The 19,411-nt window shown below is 41.6% G+C and overlaps 1 protein-coding gene across 6 annotated transcripts; it reads right to left on the minus strand.

Annotated features, from left to right (window-relative positions):
- Window positions 1–1,013: 1,013 nt before the first annotated feature.
- LOC138757747 (uncharacterized transmembrane protein DDB_G0289901-like) lies at window positions 1,014–19,109 on the minus strand. 6 transcript variants are annotated; one of them, XM_069925537.1, is made up of 6 exons: window positions 18,794–19,109; window positions 17,105–17,207; window positions 16,585–16,902; window positions 16,277–16,357; window positions 11,793–11,897; window positions 1,014–4,948 (listed from the first exon to the last, which is right to left on the minus strand). In XM_069925537.1, exons 5-6 carry the CDS (start codon window positions 11,800–11,802, stop codon window positions 2,760–2,762), a joined length of 2,199 nt encoding a protein of 732 aa, XP_069781638.1. In that variant the 5' UTR covers window positions 11,803–11,897; window positions 16,277–16,357; window positions 16,585–16,902; window positions 17,105–17,207; window positions 18,794–19,109; the 3' UTR covers window positions 1,014–2,759. The 6 variants fall into 6 exon arrangements, with proteins under 6 accessions (XP_069781638.1, XP_069781639.1, XP_069781640.1 ...); XM_069925538.1 differs by lacking the exon at window positions 18,794–19,109 and adding an exon at window positions 18,541–18,780 and having other exon boundaries at window positions 17,086–17,207; XM_069925539.1 differs by lacking the exon at window positions 18,794–19,109 and adding an exon at window positions 18,541–18,779 and having other exon boundaries at window positions 16,277–16,355.
- Between the last annotated feature and the right edge of the window lie 302 nt (window positions 19,110–19,411).

The raw sequence follows: 19,411 nt of genomic DNA on the forward strand, positions 1-19,411 counted from the left end.
GAATCTAGTGGAGCTAACATTGCAAACATAATGGAGATAAAAGATTTACATTGTTGGTATGATGTGGTTGGAGTAAAAAGCATTGGTGTACTTCATGGGGAAACTAAATATAAGGGTCTAACATTGGTTACAGAGAGGAATGTGGAGGATTGATGCTGGCAGAGGCTAATTAAATCAAGCATTTTAATTCTGTACCCCAAAACTCTGTAAATTCTGCCACATGATCAGTCTAGCTGTTATGTCAGCGATTTCGCTGGTGCAAACCCATGGAGAATGGGAGCTGAGGCACAGCACTCCCATGGGGTCCAACTGCCCATTTTGACTGCCATCAGCTCTATACAGGCTTTGAACAGCCTGTTAAAGGAGCTGGAGGTAGTTTTATTTTAAATCCTGTGACCTTGGGGACTTCACCCAGGATGGTGGTGCCCAAGATTGGCAGCAGCCATGAGAGGTTGCAGACTCCAGGGAAGTGGAGAACTGGTGCAGGGCAGTAGAAAATGTGGAGACCACCCGCTGAGAAGGATAAGCGGAGGAGACGACCCACGGGGTGATGACCGCAGTGGCAGTCGTGAGAGGTTCTGCAAATGAAGGACCCACACAGGCAGTGGGCTGCCGGTAACTTCAGGTGAGGAACCATGGTGGCTGCAGGCTGCTGGATACTGTAGTCAAGGGCTGAAATGGTACCTGGAATCAGAACAGGGATGCTAGAGTCCTGAGGGTTCCTAATGGTATCGGAGGTTTGAATCTGGAACTTGGGTTGCCGATAGATGGGATTGGACTCTAAGTGGCTATGGGAGCACTGGAGGTGAATTCACAGACTCTCAATGACTCTGGGAGGAACTCTCTTTTGCTTCTCTTTCTTTGAGTGTAAGAGGTGCTTCAGGCAATTTCTGCTGATGGTGAATCTGTTTGCCTTAGAGCAGACAAAAGCAATTTTGTGTAATATGACACTTTTTATTATGACAATAAATTGAATCTTGAAAATAAATACAAAGTGGAAGAAAACAACAAGGTGAATTTCTGAAAGGTTTATTGGCATTAGCTGAAACTACAGTGAGAGTATTCATAAAATAACTGGGAGCAATAAGTAGGAAATCGGCAATCACCGTCGACTCAGTAAAGGACATTGCAGATGAAGAAACAAAAAGAATGGCGATGAGCAGGTGCTTCAACTTCTCCAACTGAACTGATTGGGCAACCCCAGTCTGAGCATCTTGGAACCACTCTGATGATTAGCCAGTTCTACCATGTCTTGGACAGTGTAGAAGGACAGAGCACTAGGGCCATCTTTTGCCTGATAATTCTTTGAAAGAACTCACCAATTGGTTCCAGTCCCTTGCTCTTCTTTCTCAGCCATGCAAAATGTTTCCCATTCAAAGATTCACCCAACTGCCTTATGTTATGCTAACACTGCTCTTTCAGTCAGTGGAATCCAGATTGCAGGAATAACTTTTGGGAGCTAAACATGGAAATGAATATTCATGCTATGAAAGGGCAACAAAATATCTGACAAATAAAAGGGATCTCTCCGTAATCACAGATAGACCTCCATTTAAACCCGTGAGACCTGATGAATTTTCTTTCTTACACACTGAAGATTCAGAACAGAAAATTTGACTTTCCATAAATCCTAACATTGAACTTGAACATTGAACACAGAATTTAAGACATGCAAGAGGGTGTGTCACATCATATCAAGAACCTTTTTATCAGCTGAAGAATGTAATTCTCTTGAGGTCAATCTTTAGGCTTGGGCCTGCCAATGAAAGTTTGGAAAATTTGCAGATACGTCCAAGACCCATAGTCCAGATATCAGACTTGACTGTGTTCTTTGCCTGAACATATCCAGTGCAGATGGAACTATTTAAGTACAACCCAATATTAACACTGCTGGCTGAAATTGGATGAAATCTAATTAATTTAACACTAGTTCATGTGAATTCTGCAACAGTTTTACTGGTCCTCGTCTAAACAGGCTGCAACACAGCTCTTAAATCCTGCTCCAGGGAAATAATATTGTCAGTACAGGAACAAAAAGGATCCTTGGCCCAACTCTGCCACTCAAAATTTGGCAGTTCCAAACGATCCCCAACATATTCCTCTCCAACTGCAAGGAAGTATGACATTCCAAAACTCAGGCATTGCTGACCTTTGCTGCTGGAACCCGTGTTCCAAAACGCACCGTTTCCCAAAAACTGTCAAGGAGATCCTGCCCTGCAAACCTGCAGAGGTAGTTTGCATCTTCAAAGTTGTTAAGGTAATTGAAATGCTTTCTGGTGTTTTTAATTTTGACAATTTTACATTTTCTACAATTTAAGATTTTGTTGTCTTTAAGTTTTAATCGGTTTTGGATTTCAAAGTCAGAGAGAGTTAGGGCTTGATTTAGCCAGGAATTGGGGTGGTGTTGCAATTTGCCCTAAGACAGTGAAGTATGCAGAACCCTGTGACCAGATCTCAGCTGTTTGCAGGTTGACAAGTTGCATCTCAAGGTTTTGACCAATGAAGTTGACAGCCGAGATACACTGTGATTTGTGTTTACAAACCAAACTCTATCTTGATAGAACAACTAAAATAGAACTTTCCTTTCACCCTAAGTGCTGTCTGCATGTTGACATATCTGGATTGTTATATCATTTAAGAAGTTATCCAGAATTGCCATTTTGCTTTCTATTTTGCAGTGAAGATCATTGCGATTACAGTTGTGCAACAGGCAAAACACAGATGCCTGTGCACAGGCAGAAGGACACAGGAGGATTATTTTATTGCTTTGTGATTCTTCGGCGTATAAGGCTGTACCTGTACATTGGATGTAATCTGTGAGCATACAACCTTTTAATGGCTGAGGTATATGCTGCATCAGAAGGAATCTCCCTTTTCCTGTAATTCCTTTTCAGCAACTCAACAGTAGGATTGGAGCTACCCTCTTGTGCATTTGTATGTGAACCAATCACATTGTTACTCATTGCATGGCCATTCCCACCTTGGCCATATCCACTGGAGTTTGAACCTTGACCATTTCCTCCTTGACCATATCCATTGATGTATGACCCTTGACCATATCCATATTTTCCAAACCCATTGGAATTTGACCCTTGACTATCCTCCCCTTGGCTAGACCCTTTGATGTTTGACTCTTGACCATTCCCCCTTTGACTATCACCCCTATTGCCATACCCATTTGAATTTGACCCTTGACCATTACTCCCTTGCCCATACCCATTGGAATTTGACCCTTGACCATTCCCCCCTTGACCATCACTCCCTTGGCCATACCCATTGGAATTTGACCCTTGACCATTCACCCCTTGGTCATACCCATTGAAGTTTGACCCTTGACTATATCCATATTTTCCAAAGCCATTGGAATTTGACCCTTGACTATCCTCCCCTTGGCTAGACCCTTTGATGTTTGACTCTTGACCATTCCTCCTTTGACCATTACCCCCACTGCCATACCCATTGGAATTTGACCCTTGACCATTACTCCCTTGCCCATACCCATTGGAATTTGATCCTTGACCATTCACCCCTTGGCCATACCCATTGAAGTTTGACCCTTGACCATATCCATTGATGTATGATCCTTGACTATATCCATATTTTCCAAACCCATTGGAATTTGACCCTTGACTATACCCTTTGACATTTGTCCTTTGACCATTCTTCCCTTGACTTTTGCCCCCTTGGCCATATCCATTGGAGTTTGACCCTTGACCATTCCACCCTTGGCCATGACCCCATTGTTGATACTCATTGGAGTATGACACTTGACCATTCCCCTCTTGGCCATACCCTGTGGATTTTGACCTTTGACCATTTCTTCCTTGATTATACCCATTGGAGTTTGACCCTTGACCATTACCCCATTGATCATACCCATTGGAGTTTGATCCTTGACCATTCCCCCCTTGTCCATTTCCATTGGAGTTTGACCCTTGACCATTACCCCATTGTTCATACCCATTGGAGTTTGACCCTTGACCATGCCCCCCTCGTCCATATCCATTGAAGTTTGACCCTTGACCATTTCCTCCTTGACTATACCCATTGGAGTTTGACCCTTGACCATTCCCCCCTTGTCCATTTCCATTGGAGTTTGACCCTTGACCATTACCCCATTGTTCATACCCATTGGAGTTTGACCCTTGATTGTTTTGCCCTTGACTGTATGCATTAGAGTTTGACCCTTGACTATTCCCCCCTTGTCCATTTCCATTGGAGTTTGACCCTTGACCATTATCCCATTGTTCATACCCATTGGAGTTTGATCCTTGACCATGCCCCCCTTGTTCATATCCATTGGAGTTTGACCCTTGAATATTTCCTCCTTGATTATACCCATTGGAGTTTGACCCTTGATTGTTTTGCCCTTGACTGTATGCATTGGAGTTTGACTTTTGACCATTCCCCCCTTGGCTGTAGTCATTGGAGTTTGATCCTTGACCATTCCCCCTTTGGCTATACCCATTAGAGTTTGACCCTTGACCATTCCACCCTTGCCCATACCCATTGGAGTTTGACATGTGACCATTCCCCCCTTGCTCATTCCCGTTGTTGTTTAAGCCTTTATTGTCTTCCTCTTCATCATTACCATTGTTGTTTTCCTCCTCATGATCTTCATCTTCATTATTCCCATTGGCATTGAATCCTTGACCATTTCCATTCTGTCTATTCCTATTGTCATTCAGCCCTTGATCATTTCCATTCTGTCTATTTCCACCACCTTTTGCCCATAGGCCATTGTCAAACCCATTATACCCTTTGCCAAATAGCCATTCCCAGCCTTTAGACCTTGGTAGAGAACTGTAAGCCATTGCTGTGCCTTTCCCATTTGGAGATCCTTGGTACAGTCCACGTTTTTGGCTTGTGTAAAACGACCTGTTGTACGGACAGCGACGGGACCTTGATCGGATTAAATTGTACAAGCTGATTTCCTTTTGCAGCTCTGCTAAACAAAATAATTGTAATGTAATATCTGTGAGGAATGCAATGCCTCAGTGTTTAATTAGCATCAAAGTGTTGACTAAGTCTGTTCTGGGACCCCTGATCTTGCTCATTTTTATAAATGACTTGGATGAAGAAGGATATGGTGGGTCAGTGGATTTGCACTTGACCTGAAAGATGGAGGTATTATGGATAGCATAGAAGGTTGTCATAGCCTACCATGGGATATAGACAGGATACAGAGTTTGATGGAGAAGTGGAATAACCTTGAAAGTCAAACCCATGTTATGTGGTTAATGGAAGAATTCTTGGTAGTGTAGAGAAACAAAGGGATCCTGTGGTCCAGATCTACAAATTCCTCAAGGTTTCTGCAAGGGTGGTTAAGAAGGTCTATGATGTGTTGGCCTTTGTTAGTCAGGGAATTGAGTTCAAGGGCCACTAGGTAACATTGATCACTACAAGATAATCCAGTCTAGTTAGACGACACCTAGATTATTGTGTTCAGTTCTGGCCGCCTCATTATAGGAAGGATGTGGAAGCTTTAGAGAAGGAGCAGAGATTTATCAGGATGTTTCCTGGACTAGAGAATATGTCTTTTGAAGTTCCATTGAGTGAGTTAGGGTTTTTCTCTTGGGAGCTGGGAGTGAAGAGGATGAGAGGAAACAACAGAAATATACCAGATTATGAGGGGAATAGATAGAGTGGATGGTCAGCACCTTTTTTTCCCAGAGCAGCAATAGCCAATACCAGAGGACATCTGAGTTTTGGTGAGGGGTACGATTTTTTGCACAGAGAGTGGTGGATGCTTAGAATGCATTGCCAATAGTGTTGGTTGAGGCTGGTACAAAAGAGACATTTAAATACTCTTAGAAAAGCATATGGATGTAAGGAAAATAGAGAGTTATTGTTGTGAGGTAGATGGGATAGATTGCTGTGGAGTAAATTTACATAGGACAGTACCACATTGTTGGCTGAAGGGACTGTACTATGCCATTCTATGTTTTATGTTCTAATGATAGATTGAAGGGGTGGATGATAATGGTGTGGGAGATGTTCTTTACAGGTCTTTTACAATTTGGATGAAGTAAGAGACAGTCAGAACATAGTGTGCATAAAGGGACTGGATTATCTTGTAGTGATCAGCTTGTGTCAAAAATCAAAGGCTGCCCTGACCATGGCAAATCCACACCCAAGGGCAGTGGACAGGCTTGGTGTCTGGACTGCAGAAAGAAGGGAACCAGAAATCAGTGGCAAATGGAAGATTGACATACACAGGAGTCTGCAGATGCTGGAATTGGAGCAACAACACTCTGCTGGAGGAACTCAGTGTGTCAAGCAGCATCCGTGGTTGAAAAAAGAATGGTAATTCATGATGAAGGACGAAACATTGATCATTCCTTTGCTCCCGCCGATGCTGTTCAACCCACTAAGTTTCCCTAGCAGGTCGCTTGTGAATAGAAGGGTTGTGATTGTGAGGGAATGAAGCGAGTACTGAAGTGGAGCAGCTTTTAGAACCTCTGTTTCTCTTGTTCATGGATGACGTGGAACTGGGCCAGGAAGTGCTACTGTAACACTTATGAATTTTAAAGACTTCAGGAGGAAGAACACATTCGTAGTAGATGCAGTGTTATGCTGGTTAGTGTGAAATTATGCATTTTGAGATGAACAACTTTGGCAGTGCAACCTCAATAGTTTCACACTTGATGGATTTTGAGGAATGCCAAACCTGGTCAGGGATAGCATCACAGCTCTAGAAAGGGAGGATGCTGCAGAGGGAGTGTTCACTGTGTTGCTGTCGGTGAAAATCAGAAATAGGAAGGCAGCTATCACTGTGCTAGAAGTAGTCTATAGGACCCCAAATAGCTCTCGGGACATTGAGAAGCAGATAAGCAGGCAAATTTTGGAATGGTGCAGGAAATACAGGGTTACAGTATTGGGTGATTTCAACTTCCCTAATATTGACTGGCAATTCCTGTCTGCAAGAGGGATAGATGGAGCTGAATTTGTCAGGTCTGTTCAAAAAAAAGTGGATGAGATCAATGACAAAGTACAAAATGAAAATGTATCAGAAGTCAAATTAAATGTAAAGAGAAAATAAAAAGAAAATATATTTTGGATATTTTACATTTTCAACAAAAAAAAAAGGATTCCTGACAGAGTATGTGGACCCGGTGACAAGAGGAGAGGCCATACTGGATATAATTCTGGATAATAAACCTGGTCAGGTGGTGGACCTCTCGGTGGGTGAGTATTTTACTTGCGAGAGTAAATTGGAAAAAGATGTTCAAGGAAGAAAGTGCAGAAATAATGTAGAGGAAGCTTAGGGACCATTTGTGCTGTATTTAGGATAGGTTTGTCCCACTGGGACAGGGACAAGATGGCAGGGAACAGGGAACCATGGTTGATGAAACCGGTAAGGCAGCTAGTAAAGAGGAAGAAGGAAGCATATGTTAGACATAGGAAGCAGGAAATAGGAAGGGGTCTTGAGAAGTATATTGTAGCCAGGAAGGAGCTTAAGAAAGGACATAGGAGAGCTTGAAATGGGCTTGAGAAGGCCTTGGCATGTAGGATTAAGGAGAACCCCAAGGTGTTTTATGCATATGTGAAGAACAGAATGATGACAAGAATGAAGGCGGGGCCACTAAAGGATAACGGAGGCAACATGTGCCTGGAGACTGGTGAGGTTGGGGAGGTCCTAAATAAATACTTTGCTTCAGTATTCACAAGAGAAAAGGACCTTGATAATGGTGAGGTTGGAATGGAACAGGCTTGAATGCTGGATAATTTTGAGATTAAGGAAGAGGAAGTGTTGGGTCTTCTTAAAAACATTAAGATTGCTAAGTCTCAGGGGCCAGACATGATATAGCCCAAGTTCCTGTGGGAAGTGAGGGAAGAGATAGCTAGGCCAGTGTCTATGATCTTTGAGTCCTCTTTGGGCACATGGGAGGTGCCAGAGGATTGGAGAATGTCAAATATAGTCCCCTTGTTTAAAACAGGTAATAGGGAGAATCCTGGGAATTATAGACTGATGAGCCTTATGTCAGTGATGTGCAAACTACTGGAGATGATTCTTAAGAATAGGATCTATGAGGATTTGGAGAAGTACAGTCTACTCAAGGATAGTCAGCATGGCTTTGTGAAAGGAAGATTATGCCTCACAAACCTAAGTGTTTTGAGGAGGTAACAAAAGAAAATGATGAGGGTAGGGCCATAGATATGGTCTATATGGATTTTAGTAAAGCAAATGACAAGGTCCTCCATGAGAGACTTGTTCAGAAAGTCACGTGCCATGGAACCTTGCCCTTTAATTGTTCTTTTTGGATTACCTCAAGATGTTGATGTATTACTGATTTTAATTCAAAGCCAAGTTTTATCTTTTACATCACTGATAGCCAGACATGCAATTTTGATTTAATGGAAAGATAATACTCCACCTACATATACACAATGGGTAAGAGATATTATGTCTTGTTTAACTCTAGAAAAAAATTAGATATGTTCTCAAGGATTCAAACATTAAGTTCCAAAAGACATGGGGCCCATTTATGGACTATTATCATAATCTTAAGATTCGATGTTGCCTAGAGGAAGGAGTTTTGAAATTTTTCTTTTTGGGTTTTTTTGTTGTTAAATCTTATTTTGTTGTCATGACTGTGGTCTGTGCTCTGGATTTTCTTATTAAAAGAATATGGTATAATGTTTACAGTTTTTTCTGAATCTTGTAGCACATTGTATAATTGCTCTATTCAATCATTTATATTGTAATACATAAATAAAATTATTTTAAAAAGAAAAGAAAGAAAAATTGGCATGCATGTAGAAAGTAGAGAGTAGAAGTGAAAGGAAAGTGTCCTGCTGGGAGGTTAGTGACAAGTGGAGTTCCAAAAGGATCTGTTCTGGGACCCCCTCATCTTTATGGTCTTTATAAATGACCTAGATGAAGAGACAGAAGGATGGTTCAGTAAATCTGCGGATGATATGAAGGTTGGAGGAGTTGAGGATGGTGTTGAAAGTTGTTGTAGGTTACAAAATAAATTAGAAAGGATACAGAATTGGGCAGAAATGTGGTAGATGAAGTTCAATCTGGATAAATGTAAGGAGTTCAAACATTTCGCTGGTTAGAGTATTCCAAACATTCACTACTCTCTGGGAAAAACTATTTTTCCTCATCTCTGTCCTAAATCTACTCCCCCGAATCTTGAGACTGTGTCCTCTCGTTTTAGTTTCCCCGGCCAGCTCAAAAAACCTTCCTACATCTATCCTATCCATACCCTTCATAATCCTATATGTTTCTATAAGATCTCCTCTCATTCTTCTGATCTCGAGCGAATACAATCCTAGACAATTTAATCTTTCATCATAAGTCAACCCCTTCATCCCAGGGATCAACCTAGTAAACCTCCTCTGGACCGTCTCCAAAGCCAGTATATCCTTCCTCAAATATGGAGACCAGAACTGGACACAGTACTCCAGGTGCGGTCTAACCAGTACCTTATACAGTTGCAACATTACCTCCCTACTCCTGAATTCAATTCCTCTAGCGATGAAGGCTAACATTCCATTTGCCTTCTTAATAACCTGCTGCACCTGCAACCTAACTTTTTGCGATTCATGAACAAGCACATCCAAGTCCCTCTGCACAACAGCATGCTGTAGTTTTTCACCCTTTAAATAATATTCAGCTCTTTTATTTTTCTTGCCAAAGTGGATAACCTCACAATTACTAACATTGTACTCCATCTGCCAGACCTTTGCCCACTCATCCAGCTTAACTATATCCCTCTGCAGACTCTCCACATCCTCATTACAATTTGCTCTTCCACTCAATTTGGTGTCATCTGCAAACTTGGCTACACCACATTTTGTCCCCTCCTCCAAGTCATCAATATAAATGATGAACAGTTGTGGGCCTAACACTGACCCCTGTGGCACCCCACTTACCACTCTCTGCCAACCTGAAAAACTCCCATTTATCCCAACTCTCTGCCTCCTGTCAGACAACCAATTTTCAATCCAGGCCAATATACTTCCCCGGACTCCACTTTCCCGTAACTTACTGAGAAGTCTCTTGTGCGGCACCTTATCAAACGCTTTCTGGAAATCCAAATATACAACATCAACCTGTTCCCCTCTATCCACCGCACCCATTATATCCACAAAGAATCCTAACAAGTTTCTTAAACAAGATCTTCCCTTTCTAAAACCATGCTGCGTCTGCTTGATTGAACCCTTACGTTCCAAAAGTTTCACTATTTCATCTTTAATGATGGCTTCAAGCATTTTTCCAACTACAGACGTCAAGCTAATTGGCCGATAATTTCCAGTCTTCTGCCTACATCCCTTCTTAAAAAGTGGCGTGACATTTGCTGCCTTCCATTCTGCCGAGACCTGCCCAGAATCCAAGGAATTTTGGTATATGACCACCAATGCATCAACTATAACTTCTGCCATTTCCTTCAGAACCCTTGGATGCATATCATCAGGACCAGGTGATTTGTCTGGCTTTAGTCCCATTAGTTTCTCTTAATGGGGGATTGAGTTCAAGAGTTAAGAGGTCAAGTTGCAATTCTACAAATCTCTGGTGAGACCACACTTGTAATATTGCATTCAGTCTGGTCATCTCATTATAGGAAGGGTGTTGATGCTATGGAGAGTGTGCAGAGGAGATTTGCCAGGATGTGGCCTGGAATGGAAAATCTTATGAGGCAAGATTATCAGATCTTGGAATTTTCTCTTTGGAATGAAGAAGGATAAGAGGATACTTAATAAAGGTCTTAATAAAGGCATAGATACGGAGGACAGCCAGAATAGCAAACACCAGAGGGCATATGTACAAAGTGAAGGGAGAGAAGTTTAGGGTGGATATCCCTGGTAAATTTTTTGCACAGAGAGTTGTGGGTGCCTGTAATGCCTTGCCAGGGATGGTGGTGGAGGCTGAAACATTAGAAGCATTTAAGAGACTCTTAGGGAGGTACATGGAGGAAAGGAAAATAGAGGGTTATGGGGTAGGTTTAGTTTTTTTAAAGGAATATATGGGTTGGCACAACATCGAGGGCTGCAGGCCTGCACTCTGTTGTAGTGTTCTATGTTCTTTGTCCTGACACTGCCAGAACCCTGGGGAGGTGCCAGATGAGTTTTAAATAATGAGACCAGGAGTTACAGAGCAGGGGTTACAGAAGTTGGGCTGGCTCCACCTGGCAGAATAGGTTGAAGGAGGACTTGATGGAAATTTTCACAATTAAAAGAGGGTTTTGGTCGAGCAAAGAGGGAAGCTATATCCTTTGGGCAGATGGTCAATAATCAGAGGTTGTGAATCTCAAACTGAATAAATAACATGGAAAAAAAAGTGAGGAGGAACTCTTTCACACCAAGGGACACCAAATTCTAGAAAATACTGTCAGTTGGCATACTAATGTATATAAAATGTGAAGTTCAACAAGAAAGTCTGCAGATGCTGGTGTCAAGTACAATATACAAACTTGCTGGAGAAATTCAGCAGGCCATAAGAAGTAAAGGTAAAAGTAAAACATGGATGAATTTAACTGGTTTCATGGTAAATCCTGAATGTAGACTTTGATGTGCTGAGAATGATGCTCATTGCTGATATTTGCAAGTGTTGAATTGTTAACAATTACCCCAAATAAGCCAAGATGTGATGTAATACTGTCAAGTAAGTAATAAATCTCAAACTGATATTTGTTGGAAAATTTAAATGTTCCCTTAAATGACAAGATTATCATATACATGTGCCAAATTTTACACCAGAAATCTTGTGCAAACTACTGTCTGAAATGACATTCTTCAGACCATTTAATTACAGGCAATGTTTTTGGATAAAGTTTACCAACCTTTTTCCATTGGTGTGTTGGTTGGTGGGTGCTGACACTCTGGATGATCAGGATTAATGACACAGTCTTTGGTTTCAGTATTGATTGTAGTTTCATGACGTAGAGCTAAGATAAAAGAGAAACACTCTTATCGAACAAGAATTTTGATTCCAGTTGTGATGATCCATTAATATTATTGCCACAAAAATCAGAACTCCAAGCCAATAAAAGAAATATCAGGAGACTTGTTCAATTTGAAGTAAATTTCAGAGGAAGAGACCAGGTACAGGGGCTGAGAATTCCAGCGCTTGAGACCTGGTCAGCTTATGTATAGCAAACGATGGTGAAAATGAACCAGAAACAGTTTGAAAGGAACCATTGAGGCTTCCAAAATTTATACGAGCATCAGGAGATCATTGTTCCTCATGGAGTACCTTAGAGAGTTTGAGAGCCCTGGTTATAGAACAAAGAACAAGTCTTTTGGCTCAACACATCCATGCTGAGCACTGTGTACTCGTTGTATTAATTTCATTTACCAAGGATGGAGATTCAAGTGCTTGACGAAGGATTTGTTAAACATTGTGAGACTCTCTGCCTCCTCCACCTCCTCCAATCTCTGGGTGAAGATATTTTTCCTCAGTTCTGTCTTACCTTCCTGATCCTCACCAATCCCTCTGCCTTTAGACATCTCCATCACGATGACATATTTCTTGCTATCCGCCTGATTTTTGCCTCTCAGAATTTTGAACACCTCTTTCAATTCCCCCTCTCCCCCAGCCTCCTCCACTCCATAGAAGACAGACCTAGCTTCTCCAGTCTCTGTTCATAATTGAAACCCTCTGTCCTAGGCAAATCCTGGTGAATCTCCTCTGCACCATCTCCACCGCAATCAGATTCATCCTTTGGTATGGAAACCAGAACAGTATTCTAACTGTGCCCTAGGCAATGTTTTAAAAGATTGTACAACAACCTCCCTGATTTAATGTTCTATCCTGAGCTAATAAAGAACAGCATCCTCTGTGCCAGCTTTAGCTACCTGTGTAGCATCTTTTAAGATGAATGGAATTGTTCATTAGGGTCCCCATTCCCCAATGCACCTGAACATGAATATCTTGCCTTTATTAGAGCTTCCTAAGTAGATTTATCCTCAGTCTTCTCAGGATTACATCCCATCTGCCGTTGTTCTGCCCTGTTTACCAGCTGCTCAATATTGTTTGTATCCTAAGCCTACGTTCACCATCAACAACATCACCATTAATGTTTGTGTTATCTGTACACTTTCTAATCATATCTCCTACCTTCATATCCAAATGGTTAATGCCTATGATAAATAATAAGTAAGGATCTCAGCACTGATCTTTGTGCTACACCATTGGTTCACAGGCTTCCAATCACAACAGCAACACTCCAAAGAGATTCATTTGTTATTGGACAGATATATGGGTGAGAAGGGTTTAGAAGGATATGGGCCAAATGCAGGGAAATGGGACGAGGCCAGAATGCCACCTTGGTCAGCATGGACAAGTTGGGCTGAAGGACCTGTTCTATACTTCATCATCACCCTTTGTCTCCTAAAATCAACTTTGGATTCAATTTGCTAATCTTTCCTTAGATTTCAAAGGCTTTAACCTTTAGATAAGCCTTTCATGTGGGACCTTGTCAAGGCCTCACTGAAGTGCACTTAAGCTTTATCAACCACTCTGCCATTGTCTATGTATTTTGTTGCTTCTTTTAAAAAATCTTTTTACTCAGAAAGAAGTGCCAAACCAAAGTCATCTGCATCTTGAAGTCCATCTTGGGATTCACAATTAACATTGGTTTCTCCAATTTCCTTCAACCCCTCCCCCAAATCTCTCCTCTTCCTTATCCATCTGTTTCCTTTCTTCCAACTCCCCACCCCTCCCTTGTATCAGAGATCTACCCTCCATAGCCCTCTGCCCTCTCCCTCTATCAATTTTCAGCTTCTTTCTCTTCTACTTTCCTACCCAATACTAGCTATTACCATTTACAGTTAGTTTATGCTTTTCTGCCATCCCCTTCCTCCCTCCTATCCTTCCCCCTCTCCCCACCTTTTTATTCAGGCCTCTACTTGTCTTTCCTTATTGCTGATGAAGGGCTCAGGTCCAAAACGTTGGTGACCTTTTATTTCCTATGGATGCTGCCTGACATGCTCAGTTTCTCCAGCACGTTTGATTATTTCACTCAACCCCAGCAAGTGCAAATTTTTTCTTTAACTCTCACCAACAAAGCCCTTCCGCAGATTATTTCCTTTCCAAGTGTATATTTACTCTTGTCCGTTACAAGAACATCTTGACCACTGACTTTAGGAATGCAGAACACTTCTCAAATGTAGCAAGATCAGGAAAATCTTCCATGCAGTCCCTGCACTATCTGTCACAGGGATTCAGTGTGTCCAAATCTCTGCTGCCCATAGCTTAACCCATTCACTTTCTGCTCCATTCATCTACAGTTCTTGGATTTACATTGGCCCCTCATTCAACACATCTTGACTTAAATTTTCTTATAATTGTCTTCTTCTCCATCCCTAGTCCCTCCAGATATTTCTAATCTTCTCCATTGCTGCTAAAATTCTGGACCTTGATCACCCTTTGTTCAACTGTTCCACAACTGGTGGCTTCAACCACCCTGAGTCGCAGGCTCTCCCTAAGCTCCTCAGCTATCCCTTATTTTCTCCATTGCAGGACCTGGAGTGCTTTGGATAGGTGTTCCTTCTCTCCATCCTGTGTGAACACTTCCACAGTGGAGTTGCAGTGGCCTCTGTGGTCTTCACATGTGAGTGATGTCGATCCAAAATCTCCTCCTTTAAACTGCCTCCACCTACCTGTACTCAGCACACCGCTCAGTTCATCTTCCCCAGTATTACCTGTTGTGAATCATTTTATTTGTTTACATTCCTGCATTGGAAATACAACATTCTTGGGAAACTGCATTAAAATAGAAAAATAAAGAATTTTACAGATAAGGCTGGAGTAATGGTTCATATGCACCACCTCTGGTCTATACCCATAGATAATTCCTTTCACCTTTATTTCTGCTCCCTCTCATAGATATGAATTTAGATACAGGAGATATGGAATTGGTCATAGAAACATGGAAAATAGAAGCCTACTCCACCATTCAATATGATCATAGCTGATCACTGACAGTCTTCTACTCCTGCTTTCTCTCCATAACTCTGGCCACATGAACCATATCTAACTTTCAGTTCTAAATGGCTTTCCCTTTCTCCTTAGACTGTGACCCTTGTTCTGGACTTTCCCAACATCTGGAACATTCTTCCTTCATCTAACCTGTTCAAACCTGTCACAACTTTATATGTCCTAATTAGATCGCTCCCTCATTCTTCTAAATTCCGATAAATATAAATCTAGTCTATCCAATTTTTCTTCATTGACCAATCCTGCCATCCCAGGGATCTGTCTGGTGCGTACACTAGCTCCCTCAATAGTAAGAATGTCCTTCCTCAGATTAGAGATGAAAACTGCACTCAATACTCAAGGTATGGCCTCACAAAGGCCCCATACAACTGTAGTTAGACCTCCATTTGATGTTCATTCCGACGTGTAGAAATGTTAACTGAAAACAATTTATAACCTACTGCTTTGCATATTTAGATTAAAATTAGATTTATACACAAGAAGAGAAAGAATAAAATGGTGAGATGAAGATGGTGGACCACGATCACCATTGTGGAGCAGCTGGACTGGATGCCTGGTATCTGTGCTGACATCTCAATGTGACTTACTGTGAAATGAAACAGACACAGTTCATGCAAGGAGAGATGGATTTCTACTTCAGGATTAACATCAACAGCAAGGCAACTGGTTTTGTGTTCAGACTAATCAACATATAAAGCTACTTTGTTGTTGAACCACTGAATTTTTGCTCTTGGTAAAAGCTCTACAATTTGTCTCACATTGCTGTTCTTTCCCCAAATTCTAGTAACAGTTTTTCAAGTATTTATGCAAATTACCTTGTGAAAGTTTCTGTTGAATCCTTGTCCATTGACCGAACAGGCAAATTGTTGCATTAAAAATTCTCTTCATCCCCAAATAATTATTTTACCTTTGACTATTTTCTCTGATTATTAATTCTTCAGATTACTGAGTTTACTTTTGTAGATGTACTGTCTCAAAAAGCTTAACCCAGAAGGATATTTTCAGTGTTTGATGTTAAAAAGAATTTTGAGTGATTTTCAAATGTGTTCATTCATGTAAGGTAGGATCGCAAAGTTTACCTACCGACTGATTCTTCATTGAAACTTACCCTTAGCTGTGGTTAATTGGAAGGCTGCAAAGGTGCAGAGAGCAAGGGCAAGCATTTTTCTTTCCATGCTATGCCAGAGTTGTGGAGTTGGTGTTGAAGCACTGCTCAGGATGATTTATATAACCCTCCCCAAATGCCTGTAAACCTTTAATTACTACTTTGAATTACTCACCACACTAACACAGACACTGCAATTTAGCTTAAAGAACTGTACTTACTTTCAAAAAATTGAAATCTTCACCATTCTTGGCAATAAACAATTCTTGATTGAGGCATTAAGTCGGCATTCACTCCTGTCTCTAGTGGAAATGGAACTTTGAGATTTACACTTTGGGAGAATATATATTTACGATCTAGAATTTACTTTTCATAAAAGTTATAATCAGCCAAGTTCCAAAGCTTTAGAAAGGGTGCAAGTCAAAGTAGTTGAGTCTACATGAGAGATGTCCAGAAAAATGAACAAATTAAATTAAGGAAACTACATTTAAGAAAAATATGTATTAAGAAAGTTATATCTTATACTCACAAGGAAGGTGCTGCAGAGTAACATGACAGTGACCAATCTTCTTTGAGTGTGGTATTGAAGAACCCTGTTGGGAGGTAGTTAATGAGCATCAAGTGGAAAACACTCTTCTGGATGGAGTTGACCTTGCACAAGGAAGATGGTTGTATCTGTTGGAGGACAACCATCTCACTGAGGACATCACTGCAGCAGTTGCTCAGGTCAGCGTCCTGGGCTCATCGGGCTGCATCAGCTGCTTCATCAGGGTCCTTCCTTTCATCATATGGTCAGAGGTGGGGATGCTTGCTGACTGTATTCAATTCCATTTGCATGGAGAAAGACCTAGACAACATTCAGTCAAGTAACATTTGCATCAATAACTGTCTAAATCAAGGAGAGAGTCAACCCTTAATATTCAATGACATTACAGAGTTCCTCACTATCAACATTCTGGGAATAACCATGCTCCAGGAACTCCACTAGGCTGGATACCATATCAACAAGAGCAAATCAGAGGTTGCATACCTTGTAGTGAGTGACTCACCTCCTGATGCCAGGTCAAGTTTATTGTCATCTGATTACTCAAGTACAATCTGACAAAACAGCATTCTCTGGTCCTTGGTGCAAAATATGCTGACACATAACACCTTTAGAGACAAATAATATATATGCAGGACAAGTATTTCATCGATACAAACAAATACATAAATATTTTGTGCTTATGAGAGTCTTGGATGGTTAGTGTGAGCAGTTTCTGTGGTAGTTTAGCATTCTCATTGCCCATGGGAAGAAGCTGTTTCTCAGACTGGTGGTGCTCCTGTAATTTTTTTTTCCCAATGGGAGCAGCTGGAAAATGCTGAGTACAGGGTAGAAAGGGTCCTCAATAATTTTGTGTGCCTTCTTCAGACAAGGATCCCACTAGAGCATGTCGATGGGGGAAGGGAGACTCCAGTGATCTTTCAGCCACTCTTATGGGCCTATGGATTAACCTCTCATCTATTTCTCTGCAGTAACCATACTGAACTGTGATGTAGCCAGCCAGGACACTCTCAATTAAGCATCTATAGAAGGATGACATAATGGTAGCCTTGCCTCCTTCAATCTTCTCAGGAGATGCAGTGCCTGTTTCACCTTCTTAACAAGTAAAGAGGTGTCTGTGTCCAGTCAGGACCTAAACTGGCTACTTCAACCTTGTGCACTGCCATTTTGAAAGATGTCCCGAACCTTTCCACCACCTAAGCACAAGTTAGGAGTGTGATGAAATACTTTCCACTTCCCTCAGTGAGTACACACCAAACTCTCAAAAGATTCAACACATTCTGCAACAAAGCATTCATAAAGTCATAGAAAAATACAGCATGAAATCAGGCCCCTCAGCCTATTGAGTCTGTCAACCATCAACCACCAATTTTTGCTGTAATCTTATGCTAACTCATTTCATTCTCATCACATTTGCATCCACCTTTCCAAGATTTGACTGCTCAGCTATACATCAAGGGCACTTTACAACAGCCAATTAACCAGTCAACCTGAACAGGAGACAAGCTGGCACAAAGATTGGAACCCCTTCAACTTCAATGTTCCGAGATGTGACATAATATTTTCCATATCTGAAAAATTAATATTTTTTTCTCTATAAATAACAAGAACCAGTTGGAAAGGACACTGCCATGTTCAGGATTCCTGCAAATTCACCCCTACCCATATAATACCTCATGACCTTCCATTAAATAGTCATCGATCCCAACAAAATACTGCACTACATTGAATGATCCAAATACAGAAGAAAGCTCTTCAAACCACTGTGCTGGCTGCTTGAAGGACCACCACAGTTTGATCCACCTGAATTTTTTAATTCCCTAAAGAAAATGTTTATGTCTTTAAGGATATATCCAAATTTCTTTTGAAAGTTACTGTAAAAGATCATTGTTGAGAAATGTAGATTAGGTATGTTGAGAAAAGTTCGGCAGAATTAATTACCTGTGGTGGTGTGAGCAGTGGAAGAAACACAGCCACCACGTTGAGGGTCACCAACGATTGTGTTTATTCAAATTCAGCACGCCCCTCTAAGGGCAGCATGAGATCAGTCACCTGGTGCATTGTGACATCATAATCGCTGCTCAGGGCACGTGCTAGAAGGGATGCCCATCTAGGTGAAGGAGCCTGGAAGCCCATTGTTGGGGAGTTAGCCCTAAAGTTTCAAGCAGCAGGTCTTTGAGGGTGGTGTACTTGCCTGTAGCTGGGGAATGGTGGATGATGTCGTCCACTCTTGCTGCCATATCTTGGTCCAGAGTGCTCACGACATGATAGAACATCGTGGCATCTGAGGAGATCTTGTGGAGTTGAAATTGTGCTTCTGCCTGCCCGAACCATGTTCTCGGTTGGTGGGTCCACAAGGGTGGAAATTTGATGGAGACAGTGTTAACCTCTGCTGAATCCATGGTGTTTTGAGTCCAGAAAAACATCTGGGCTCGTCGGGGTCACCACTGTAGTGGTGTGAGCAGAGGAAGAAACACAGCTACCATGTTGAGGGTCATTAACGATTGTGTTTATTCCAATTCAGGGCAGCATGAGCTCAGTCACCTGGTGCATTGTGACATCATAATCACTGCCCAGGGAGCACTTGCTGGAAGGGAGGCTGGAGTCAGAGAGAAACCTCTGATGATGCCATTTCCCCATGGCTGCCCCGCCATGTGGCGATACAAGCGGGGCCGGTTTGCCATGAGGACGTGTGCTGCCACACACCTACATTTTAAAAAATGTAGTTGAGGTGAAGCTAATTGAGTGATGGCTTCATTGAAGCACATAATTTTACATTCCAAAATCAATTTAATTAATGGGCAAATGTTAC

The sequence above is a fragment of the Narcine bancroftii genome, chromosome 3 (genome assembly GCF_036971445.1).
Source record: "Narcine bancroftii isolate sNarBan1 chromosome 3, sNarBan1.hap1, whole genome shotgun sequence".
NCBI classification, from domain to species: Eukaryota; Metazoa; Chordata; class Chondrichthyes; order Torpediniformes; family Narcinidae; genus Narcine; species Narcine bancroftii.